The following is a 12,211-nucleotide window of genomic DNA, read 5'->3' on the forward strand; positions in this document are numbered from 1 at the left end:
CCCCCCTCTCCCTTTCCCCCCCCCCCCCCCTTTCCACCTCCCTGTGCCTCCCTCCCCCCCCCCCGGTATATACTGACCTGTGCCGCCTTCCTCCCCGCCCCCCCCGATATCTACTGACAGGTCCTTACCCCCGCCCCGCGATATATAGTGGACCGGTGCCTTCTCTCCTCGCCCCCGAAATATACTGGCTGTTGCCGCCTTCTCTCTCTCCCCCCGATATATACTGACAGGTGCCCCCACCCTGAAATATACTGACAGGCGCGCGCCCCCACCTCACGATGTATACTGACCGGTGCCTTCCTCTCCCACCCTGAAATATACTGACTGGTGCCTCCCCTCCCCCCCCAAATATGCTGACTGGTTCCTTCTCCCTTCCCCCTCCCAATATACTGACTGGTGCCTTCTTCCTCCCTCCTCCCCATGTAGTGACTGGTGCTTTCCCTCCCCCGCCCTGAAATATACTGACTGGTGCCTGCCTCCCTGAAATATAGCGACCGGTGCCTTCCCCCCCCAAAAAATGTAGCTACAGATGCTTTCCTTCCCCTCCCTGAAATATAGCGACAGATGCCTTCCTCCCCCCCCCTCAAAATGGAGCAACAAGTGCTTTCCCCCCCCCCCCCCCCCCAAAAGGAGCGACAGGTGCCTACCCTCCCCCCCCCCCACGAAATGGAGTGACAGATGCCCTCCCTCTCCCCCTCCCTCCAAAAGGAGCAACAGATGCCTTCCCTTCCCCCCTCCCCTGAAATGTAGCGACAGGTACCTTCCCCCCTCCCCTGAAATGTAGCGACAGGTGCCTTCCCTTCCCTCCTCCCCGAAATGTAACGGCAGGTGCCGTCCCTTCCCTCCCCCCCCAAAAAGGAGCGACAGGTGCCTTCCCTCCCGCTCCCCGAAATGAAGCGACAGGTACCTTCCCTCCCGCTCCCTGAAATGTAGCAACAGGTGCCTTCCCTTTCCCCCCCCCCCCCCCCCGAAATGTAGTGACAGGTGCCTTCCCTCCTGCTCCCCGAAATGTAGTGACAGGTGCCTTCCCTCCCCCCCCCACGAAATGTAGTGATAGGTGCCTTCCCTCCTGCTCCCCGAAATGTAGCGACTGGTGCCTTCCCTCCCCCCCCTAAAATGTAGCGACAGGTGCCTTCCCCCCCCAATGTAGTGACAGGTGTCTTCCCCCCCTCCCCAATATAGTAACAGGTGCCTTCCCTTCCCCCACTAATATGTAGCAACTGGTGCCTTCTCTCCCCCCCCCCCCCCCAAAATATAGTGACAAGTTCCTTCTCCTCCCATCCTCCCTCAAAATTTAGTGGCAGGTTCCTTCTCCACTGCATTCCCCCCAAATAATGACAAGTTCCTTGTCTCCCCCCAAACATGACAGGTTCCTTCTTCCCCCTCTCCTCCCAGCATAAGGACAGGTTGCAGCTCTCCCCAGAGTGACAGCTCCGTTTACCAGTCTTCTTCCCCCGTTCCCAGCCCTCACTCCCCAGTGAGAGCTCCATGTATCGCCCATCCACAGTCACCCTGTCCCTAATTACAGGTCTGCTGAGGGGACAGTTTCCTTTCCCTTCTTAACTGAAACCCCTCTCAGGGTAGCCCTCACCCTGTTATGCTCCAAGGGTCCTTTCTTATTCATTATGGAGGTGATAGGCATAGCGGAGACGTGTTAAGTCACCTAGTCTGTTCATCCTGCTGCTTTTGTGACCTTTTCATAGACCTAAGCTTCACAGTCAATTTTTATTTTGTTATAATTTCAGTGGATACACTTGAGGTTGGTTTTTAAGCATCTTCTTTGATTGTTATCAATTTAAAACTTCCCAGTTGTGCAGAATTATGGGCTTGAAGCATTTTTTATTAATTTAAATTTTCACAGTTGTGGGAAATTATGGCGGGGGGGGGGTCAGACAGTAATTATTTAATGACAGTAAATGTTGAGGTTCAAAAGGTTAAAGCTTTATAACAGTTAAAAAAATAATTGCTAACATCACAATGTGCAAAAAAAAAAAAAAAAAAAATCCAGTGTTGATATTCTTAAATCAAACTCTAAGTTCTCAAGCTGCATTTTTCTTACTTTGCCTATCTGTACATTTCGATTATTATCGTTAGAAATATTTGTCCATCAGTTTGTGTGCGTTTTCAAATGAGCCTAACTGACTTAGGTGCCTGGGACCAATTCTCTGCCCCCACTCCCCGACCTGACCCAACTTTATTCAGTGGTATGTGAAGCAATTTTTGTAGTACGTACAGCACCTAGAGTTCCTTTTTGATGATAGAGGATCTATACGTTCATGATTGTATGATGTCTGAAAGATAACCTTGGTTTGTTTGATCATTCTTCTTGTGAGGGATTCTTTTCAGTAGAACCCTTTTATATATGTGGATTTGGGTTGAGAAGTGGAGAGTAATTATAAATCGACTCCAAGGCACTGCCTTTAATAGGAGGCCACTGGCACTGCTACTGTTAGCGTGTGTAATGTCTTTAAGAACAAAGTACTCTACTTTTAAAATCTGGGGGAGGGAACAACCCTTTTGTTATAGCTCATTTGATCTGAGATGGATTTAGACTAAAGAGACTATGCTTGGATTTAGTATTTCCTTTCATGTGCAGTATTGTAGTTCCCCTGATCTGTGAGGTTACATTTAAAATTTACGCTAGAGGGTGGTGTTTTCTCTGTTGTATTCTGACTTTCTTTAGCAAGCAACCAACTTTTTGAGATCAGTTTCTCTTATTCAAGATGAGTTGCTGTCTGTCAATTAAATTGCTTGTATTCTAAAAGAGCCTTACAAAAGATCATGAAAACATATGAGGCCAGACACAATATCTCCTTTCATGTCCATGTCATGATGTTTACTAAATAAAATTAAAAACCGGATATTTTGTAATCCTTGGGCAAGAAGAGCAGTGGAAAAAGCAGCCTGCAAGCAAATGGTTTTTCCCCCCAAGGGTGCTATCAAGGGTACAGAATAATAATGCTCTAACAAATCCAGTGTATACAGGGTGTTTGCTTCTGAGGTTGAGGTCAACCATGATGCCCAAGGAGTATATTGGGCCTGCCATTACTAGTGTGCCACCCAAAAAATATTCAGTAGTTTATCCAATGCAGATCACGGTGCGGAGGGATGAGGAGAGTGAGTCTGATTGACTGCAGGCAGTTACTGAGGCCTGGTCCACGCTAACCCCCCACTTCGAACTAAGGTACACAAATTCAGCTACGTTAACGTAGCTGAATTCGAAGTACCTTAGTCTGAACTTACCGTGGGTCCAGACGCAGCAGGCAGGCTCCCCCGTCGATGCCGCGTACTCCTCTCGCCGAGCTGGAGTACCGGCATCGACAGCGAGCACTTCCGGGATCGATTTATCACGTCTAGGCAAGATGCGATAAATCGATCCCAGAAGATCGATTGTTACCGCCGGACCCGGAGGTAAGTGTAGATCTACCCTGAGCTTTTAAAACAAGGGTCCAAATCATCTACTCCTCCATGCCTGAGTAGAAGATATGAACCCCAGGCAGACCTAGGTGAATGGAGGGCATACAAGGGAATACCTGCTTCATGGCATCATTCTCCTTCCCTCTTCAACTGCAGGTAGTATTGTCTCTCTCCCCCCCCCCCCCCGCATTGTTGATGGGGGATAGCATTAAAATATCTAATTTACCAAGTGCACTCCCAGTGGGCTGGACTCCTGCCCTCTGAAGGGTGACAAATGGCGGAGCCGTGGTCTCCACAAGAAGAGCTTCTAAAATCTGCAGGTTGTAAAGATGAGCCCCCTCCAGCCTTGCACAGAGGTTTCAAATGCCAGTCGTTCCCTCCCTGATGTGAAAGCACCCCAGCAAATGGAAACTTGGGGAGTTTCCTGTCCCCTTACTTGTAGGGAAAACCCATCTATGATTTCTCACCAAGAAATTTTCCGTGAGCTTAAACACAAAAAGGAAGTTTACAAGAAGTGGAAACTTGGACAGATGACTAGGGAGGAGTATAAAGATATTGCTTGAGCCTGCAGGGGTGTAATCAGGAAAGCCAAAGCACAACTGGAGTTGCAGCTAGCAAGGGATGTGAAGGGTAACAAGAAGGGTTTCTTCAGGTATGTTAGCAACAAGAAGGTGGTCAGGGAAAGTGTGAGCCCCTTACTGAATGGGGGAGACAACTTAGTGACATGATGTGGAAAAAGCTGAAGTACTCAATGTTTTTTTTTGCCTCGGTTTTCACAGACAAGGTCAGCTCCCAGACTGCTCCACTGGGCAGCACAGTGTGGGGAGGAGGTGAGCAGCCCTCAGTGGTGAAAGAATGGGTTAAGGACTATTTAGAAAAGCTGGACATACGCAAGTCCATGGGGCCGGATGCGCTGCATCCAAGGGTGCTGAGGGAGTTGGCTGATGTGATTGCAGAGCCATGGGCCATTATCTTTGAAAACTCATGGCGATGGGGGAAGGTCCCGGATGATTGGAAAAAGGCAAATATAGTGCCCATCTTTAAAAAAAGGGAAGAAGGAGAATCCAGCCTTACCTCAGTTCCTGGAAATATCATGAAGCAGGTCTTCAAGGAATCCATTTTGAAGCACTTGGAGGAAAGGAAGGTGATCAGGAACAGTCAACATGGATTCACCAAGGGCAAGTCATGCCTGACCAACCTGATTGCCTTCTGTGATGAGATAACTGGCTCTGTGGATATGGGGAAAGCGGTGGATGTGATATACCTTGACTTTAGCAAAGCTTTTGATACAATCTCCCACAGTATTCTTGCCAGCAAGTTAAAGTAGTATGGGTTGGATGAATGGACTATAAGGTGGATAGAAAGCTGGCTGGATTGTCGGGCTCAACAGGTAGTTATCAATGGCTTGATGACTAGTTGGCAGCTGGTATCAAGTGGAGTGCCCCAGGGGTCAGTCCTGGGGCCGGTTTTGTTCAACATCTTCCTTAATGATCTGGATGATGGGGTTAATTGCACCCTCAGCAAGTTTGCGGATGACACTGAGCCGGGGGAGAGGTAGATACACTGGAGGGGAGGGGTAGGATCTAGAGTGACCTAGACAAGGCCTGGCTTGACAAAGCCCTGGCTGGGATGATTTTGTTGGGATTGGTCCTGCTTTGAGCAGGGGGTTTGACTTCTTAAGGTCTCTTCCAACCCTAATCTTCTATGATTCTATGATTTGGCCCATTGAGGGGTACTGGATACTGAAGTATATGAATAGTTGGAGTAGAAATATTAATTTCTGTTTATTAACCATTAGGGTCCATTTGTGCAGTAATAGAAATAGTGCCCGGTTTGAGGGGCGTATCTCTAAAATATTGCCTGAAAGGGGGGTAAGTTACTGGGGGTGATGTGTAATACCCTTGAAATAGTATATCAGATATGCCTTTTGGGAGAAGGCATTGTGTGAAAGGTTGAGCGCAGGATTGGGAATCAGGAAATCCTGAGTTCTAATCCTGACTTTGCCACTGACTAGCTGGGTGACTTTAAGTGAAATGTCTTGCCCTAACTTTTCCATCTGTAAAATGAGGGCAATATCCACTTGGCACATTAGAGGGCGTGTGAGGATTAATGAATGTTTGTGAAGTGCTTTGAAAATGTAGGAAGCAAAGAACTGTCTTTTCCCCCCAAAAGCATTGCTTTCTATAGCTATGGTTTGGGAGACACCCCCCCCCAGCTATTTGTTCAGTTTTTCTGTTTTGTGAAAGTCTAGAGCTTGTTTGAGCTGAAAAGTCATAAAGCATAACAAAGATTTTGTTTGTGAACATTTAAAAAAGAAAATCAAACCTTATTTCTACTTGACTTTTTTGATCAGGCCAAGACCATGCTCAGAAGCCGGGTGCTCTCTGTCCTGGTTTCAAAACCAAGCTACAATCCAGTTATGGATTTCTAAGGTTCTTATCACCTATGTGAGTCTGCTATCAGAGTAGGATTGAAAGAGCAGAAGTTTTAGCATCTAGCCTGGAAGCAGTTACATTAGAACAATACATACGGATAGTTACATTGTGTAGAACAGCTGTGTGGTAGTGGACCAGGCTAAGCCATGAGACAGTCTCTTTGCTAAACAAAGATCAAAAACCTGTGGTGGTTTCTTGTACTGTGTGGATTATATGCTTAGAATGCTTCCAAGGACTTTGCAAATTCTTTAGATTTAATACATATCCTTGAGAATTCCTTTAAAGGAGGGAGTATAGTCTAGTGATTAACGCTGGGGACAGTAGGAACCAGGACTGTTTAGTTCTTTTCTTGACTTTGTCACTGATGCAGTGTGCCCTTCACTTCATGTCTCTGTTCCTCAGTTTCCTTATCTGTAAAACAAATACTTACCTCACAGGAAGGTTGAGGGTTAATTGTAAAATGCTGGAGGCTTAGATTGTAGAAGTGCAGGGTAATAATAAAATACAAGAGATAACTTAAATATTAAAACAACTTGGCAGTCTCCCTTTAGGAGATGCTGCAGAACCTTCCATTTTGCCAAAGCCTTTCAGTCATCACAAGAACGACACAATAACCCCTCCTTCTACCTGCCCCTTCTCCCTAAAACCCCCTCCCAAAAACAAGCATGGACACCCAAAATTAATAAATCAACCAACCAAAAACCTAACCATACCCCAAGCAGAAATTTTAATAAAGCAAAAAGGGATTCATGAAGTCGCCTAGAAACTCTGCTATTGCCAATCAGTTTTACATAGAAGGTTCTCAGTTGCTATGGTGATAGAAGCAGCATATTACCAAAATATACAAAATATTAAAGGATAAAACTATTAATAGAAATATTATTACTAAATTTAAAGAATGTCAGTGAAAATACTTAGTTTCCTGCAGTGTATGTATTGGAAACTTTGTAGCATTTTGCTAAAGTAAAAACCAAGAAGTTAAATTAACGTGGTTTTGGTGACCTAGCTCAGTGAAATGAAGAATTGGGGAAGGGAGAAATAAATTTAAATCCTTTGTTTTAAGAACTGACGTGTTAGTAACACAATTGAGAAGTTTAAGACACTTTACTTATCTCTTTAGGTAGGATAGGGAGCAGAGAACTAGCTGGTGCTTGCATGGAAAAGCTTGATGACACACCCCTTTGCATTTCTTTCCTATACATTTAAATTAAATACTTTTCTTAAACCTGTTATAAACTTTCGGAAAGAAGTGAGTGAAATGCGTAATGAGTATAAATAGCAGTTTAGCCACAGTAGCACGTTTAGCAGCGGCAGAGGCATGGGCACTGGTTTTAGGTGGGTTTGAACTTGGCACAGCTAAGCGTTCTGTTGCCCATGCTGGTGCTGCTGCAGCTACACTACTGTTTGTACTCCCACTATCATGTGGACACGAGCAGGGGAATCACACCCTTAGCTCGTAGTGTACATGAGCTGTAGACTCGAGTTCAGATCAATTAAATGCAGGCTTTGATTGTGGATGTTCATACTTAAGTGGATTCAAAGACTGGGTAGAATCTCTTGACAAGGCTCTCTAAAGACTCTAGAAAGTCATGCTGGCTGGTAGCTCCAAAGGCTTATTATCTGTCAGCATTCAAGAAAATAATTAAAAAAAAAAATACTGTCAACTTAAGATAGGTAATGATTACAGCTGTGATTTGTGAAATGAAGACTGGAAAACCACTTGACAGACCACTTGATAGCAAGGTCAAGAGCATGTCTTTTCATTTAATAAACTGATCTTCATTTTGGTCTTGCAGTAGTCAGAGATGTCTTGCCATTTCATTAGATTGCCAGACGTGGTAAATCATGTAGCAATGTTACATGGCAAAACAGTTGAGATTTCAACAAGTTACTTGCCCCTTGGAATGTTTTATTCTTTTGTAACATCTTTCACTTCCCTGTGAATGGGGAATGTGATATGAAGCTTTTTAAAATACCTCACTTTTCAGAGTGGCTGCATGTAGTGCCCGCATTTGGTAAAGATGCAAAACAGTTTCCATTCAAACTTCTGTTTTCACATGTTCATAACTTCCTAAAATGTTTATTTTGGGGGGGAGGAAATCTTCCATGTTTGATCTCTGCTAGAATGTGAAACTTACTTGAAGCAAAATTTCTTCAGCTGGTACAGACATGATGCGGTCTGCCGTTCCTGGAAGCATTATTACTGTGCCACCTTTTGCAAACGTGCAATGCGTGCGCCCTCAGGGAAGTCTCCACTGGTGGAGGCACATCCCTGGCTCTTCCCACTCACTTGGGAGAGATTTGTCCTGCTGTCACAGCTAACCTCATGAAGTCCTTGTGCTTAGATTCATGCAAGGACCAGATTATGTGCAGCTTCTTCTCAGGGCTGTAGGGTTGTGGTGGAGAGGAAGGCTCATTGTGTTGTTTCTTTCTCCCCCATACCCTCTCCCTTTTACACTTGCATAAAACCAGGCACAATCCAGCTCTGATTGTTCTAAAGCCTTTTTTGGCAAGTGTTCATTTGGAAGCATTTATTCAGTACTATCAGAGGCTGTTATCCTAAATTTATTTTATGCATTGTAAAAGGTCCATTAATTAGCCTCCAATCCTCCAAACACGTACGTGCATCCGTAGCTTTACTCAGGCAACGAGTTCCATTGAACTCACTAGAACTATCTTTACATTTTGTAATTTTGTCGTCCATTGAGATCTGCCTCTATGATGTTAAATGGACACACTTTTAGGTAATTTAGGCTCAGTAATTAGATTTTGTGCATGCTTTTTAACAAAAAGGCTTTTATAGATCCCTCTAATTAGAAATATTTTGTTTCATATTTAAATGGTTCCCGTGAAATTTTCACAGATCAAACCTTGCGACATTGCATTAATGCATGAAAACCAAGAAGTGAAATTGACTAGTCAGTTTTCAGTGTCTAAGCTGAGTGATATAAAAAGTAAGTAGAGTAAATATTGAAAATAAATTAGATTTTTAAAAATTCCCCTCGGTGATATTAATAACACTGAGAAGGGGGTTGGGCAGGAGGAGGGAGAAACTGTCGTAGAAATGGTAATTTTGCTTTAGAGTAAATGAGGGTGGGGGCGGGACTTCAGCAAGTTTCTATGTCCTGCCCTCCTGCCACAATTATCTTTGGGACCCAGAAGGTGCTGTCAGTGTACTGGTCAACAGCACATTGTGACATAAGCATTTGTTTGAGTGCCTTAACTATACAAAATAGATATTAAAATCCTCAAGCAAAACATGAACAAATATCTTCATTATTTATTAACCGTGGAGAAATCAGGTAATTCTTTGAAATTTTTATTATTGTATATTTGGAGTTGGCTTGTGAGTTGATATGGATTTCAGTACATGAAGCAGTTATAGAGAAATGCTTTCTACAAGCAAACTTTTGTCTATTGAAGTATTTTTTGCATTAACATCATGTTCTGTCACTCAGAATAGTTAATCACGTCTAAATAAATAACTCCCCAAAACCTCAGTCCTGTTCTGGAGGTTATAGATATATAATATTTCCCATATTTTTAAAGATCTGACCCTTTTCTGAGATGCTAACTCATCAGTTCCATGCTTAAAACCACTTGAAGAATGTTGTACTTACTAATTGTGGTATCTGGAAAGTTTGAGCTGCAGGTGTTTGAAAATAGTAAATCAGTTATTTTGTTCTAATATAGGCTTTGAGTCAGTGAAATGTGTGGTGTTTTTTATACAGTTTGAGTTTTGTTTTTAGTCAAACTTTTTCATAGGTAACTTGATATTTTTTAAAAATGTAACACCCTCAAGTTTGAAAACTGCTCTTTTTATATGTCAGTTAACTTTAGTTTTGCTCTTCTAGAAGTCAGAATTGCTGACTTTCCACTGAAGTGCTACATCTTTTTAATTAAGTGCTGCACAAGATATAGAAAAGAAGGTTGTTTATACCCTAAAGAGTTTAAAAAATAAAAAGCAGATACTGAGAAGAAAGGACATAATGAGAAACCCAGAGGGAGGAATTGACTTTGAAGATTAAACAGAGAAAAAATTGTTGCTTCTGGTGGCCGTTGTGGCAAAAGTGAACTTTTAGGAGATTCTTGAATGAGAAGAGAGGATATCAGAATATTTAAAAGATTCTTATTTTGGTTCTGCTAATTGTAACGTCCTAATAATTATTTGAAGTAGCTGCCTTAAGTTGACATGCCGTTTCTGTAGTGGGCTCTGAAAACTTTACCGGTGCTTTTGTTTTCTGGAATCGGAGAAAATTACCCTCAGCTTGTGCTTTTTCAAAATAGTTAATTTAAACTTTATTTTTTTAATACTAGAGGGAAAATAATTGTTTTTAAGCCAGGCCAATTGGAGGTCTTTAGATTTCCTTTTAAAGAATGTAACCGTATTTAAGATCCTGTCACAGGGCGTAAAATAGTTACCAAACTACTAGTCAGTCTGGTACGAAAGATTAGGGGTAGGAAGGTCACTTTGATCCAAGGGCAACAGTCCCAGTATTTACTTGTCTTCCCTTTGTGCACTCTTTTTCTGTTAAGTACACTAGCACTCTTTAAATATAGTTTTATATTTAAATTCTTTGTGATGTTCTAGCCCAACTTTGAAAATTTCCTTCTTACTGTGAGTCTCCCCCTTGGAAAGATTTTTCCCTGCCATAAAGCTTGATGTTAATCTGGTGATTTTTGTATACTTGTATCATTCACATCACCACAGCCATTAATAACAGTTGCAATGGAAGGAGCATAAACTATTGTTTTTGTATACGCCTGACAAACAGTGGAAGCTGTCAGTTATTTTCTGTATCTGTTATTTTGACCTCTTGCATCTTTTAGCAATAAAGATTTAGCTGACATTGAGGAGGTCTGTGTGAGGCAGCATAGAACTCAGCAGCCTCTTTCACCGCAGTATTATCTCTGAAAGTGCCGTGAGAGTAAAGCAAGCACTTGGTTAGATATGCCCTCTTGTGAACAGGAAGCAAAAAGAGAACTGTCAAGGAGATGTTCTTGGTAGAGACTGTTGACCTTGCTCGCTTTGGTGGCTTCGTAAGCCTTATCTTTACTAGGAAAAAAGGTGGCTTTTTACCATGTGTTAGTGAACGTATGGTAAAATATAGCATTTATTTTGACCTGCTAACATGTTAAAACCCTGCCTTGTCCACAGCAAGTTAGCTAAGATGGGAGGAGGAGATGCAAACTAACCCTTTTTCCTAGTGTGGATGGTGGGATGCTGCATTCCATATTCTTCATAGTGATACTAGTCTGATTAATGATATCATAATGATGTATTTTATGCAAGGTAAGGCATGTGAGGTGTCATTGGAAAGGTAATGGTTTGCTGAATATGATATCCTATTTGTTTGCAGGTATTTTTGTATCTGAAGTTATGAATATTGTCTGTATATGTATTTCACGTGTAGCTATTCCAGGGCAATGCCCACTAGGCAAAATGCTCTCAGTCTAGATGGCTGGCTGGGAAGGGCCCATTCAGGTTAATGAGCCATTAGAAAGAAACAATAGGCCTTAGGAGAAGCTTCGCTCCCACCTGGTGAGCCTTCCTGTGAGCGCTCCAAACAGCCGGTGGGGAATGGCTGTGGGACATGTGACGAGGTCACCTGGTGCTGGACTCCATCTTGGGATGTCAGTATTTTTCCACTGACTGGTGTGGGAACCAAGCTTTGAAACAAAGGGTTCCTGCCATTTGAAAAAGCTATAGAAGGCAGGGGAGTGACGTCATCTTGGTTGTCCACTGACTCCCCACCCAAGAAGACTCCTGGAAACACCTGAGGAACAAAGACTGAACTGGGGGAAGTGCTGGACCCAGGCTAATGGGATTTTCAGCCTACGAATGGAACACCTGGGGATTCCAAGCTTTAAACAAGTGTAGCTTGCCCCTTAAGAGTCTGCAGCCTGCTTGTGTCATCACTTAGAGTGCGGATCTGCTCTTCATAGCCAGTCTATTTAGTTTATTTTTGCGTTTTTGTTTATCTGCTTTGATCTGTTTGCTATCCCTTATAATCACTTGAAATCTATCTTTTGTAGTTAATAAACTTGTTTTTGCTTTATCTAAAACCAGCGTGTGGGAATCATAACTCGGGAAGAGAGCTGTTGCATAATCCCTCTCCACATTGAGGGAGGGGGCGAATTTTATGAGCTTACGCAGCACAAGACAGTATAATTTTGGGTTTATACTCCATAGGGGGTGTGTTCCTTAGGAACTGGGAGGTGCCCTAGCTGAAGCCTTCCCATGCAGGGGCTGGTTAAAGAATCTGTCTGCATGTTCTGCAGCTGGGTGTGTGTCTACCTGTATGTATGCTGGTGAAGCCTGGAGGGTTGGCAGCTTGTCAATAGCAGTACTGTACAGT

The 12,211-nt window shown here is 43.1% G+C and overlaps 1 protein-coding gene across 1 annotated transcript in view; it reads left to right on the forward strand.

Annotated features, from left to right (window-relative positions):
- Positions 1–9,009: 9,009 nt before the first annotated feature.
- Positions 9,010–12,211, forward strand: part of REXO1 (RNA exonuclease 1 homolog) — a 62,430-nt gene continuing 59,228 nt past the window's right edge. The window contains exon 1 of the mRNA XM_034755083.1: positions 9,010–9,154. Coding sequence (XP_034610974.1) covers positions 9,112–9,154 — 43 coding nt within the window. The 5' untranslated portion in view covers positions 9,010–9,111. The remainder of the gene's footprint in view (positions 9,155–12,211) is intronic.

Source organism: Trachemys scripta, chromosome 22 (genome assembly GCF_013100865.1).
Source record: "Trachemys scripta elegans isolate TJP31775 chromosome 22, CAS_Tse_1.0, whole genome shotgun sequence".
Classification (NCBI taxonomy): domain Eukaryota; kingdom Metazoa; phylum Chordata; order Testudines; family Emydidae; genus Trachemys; species Trachemys scripta.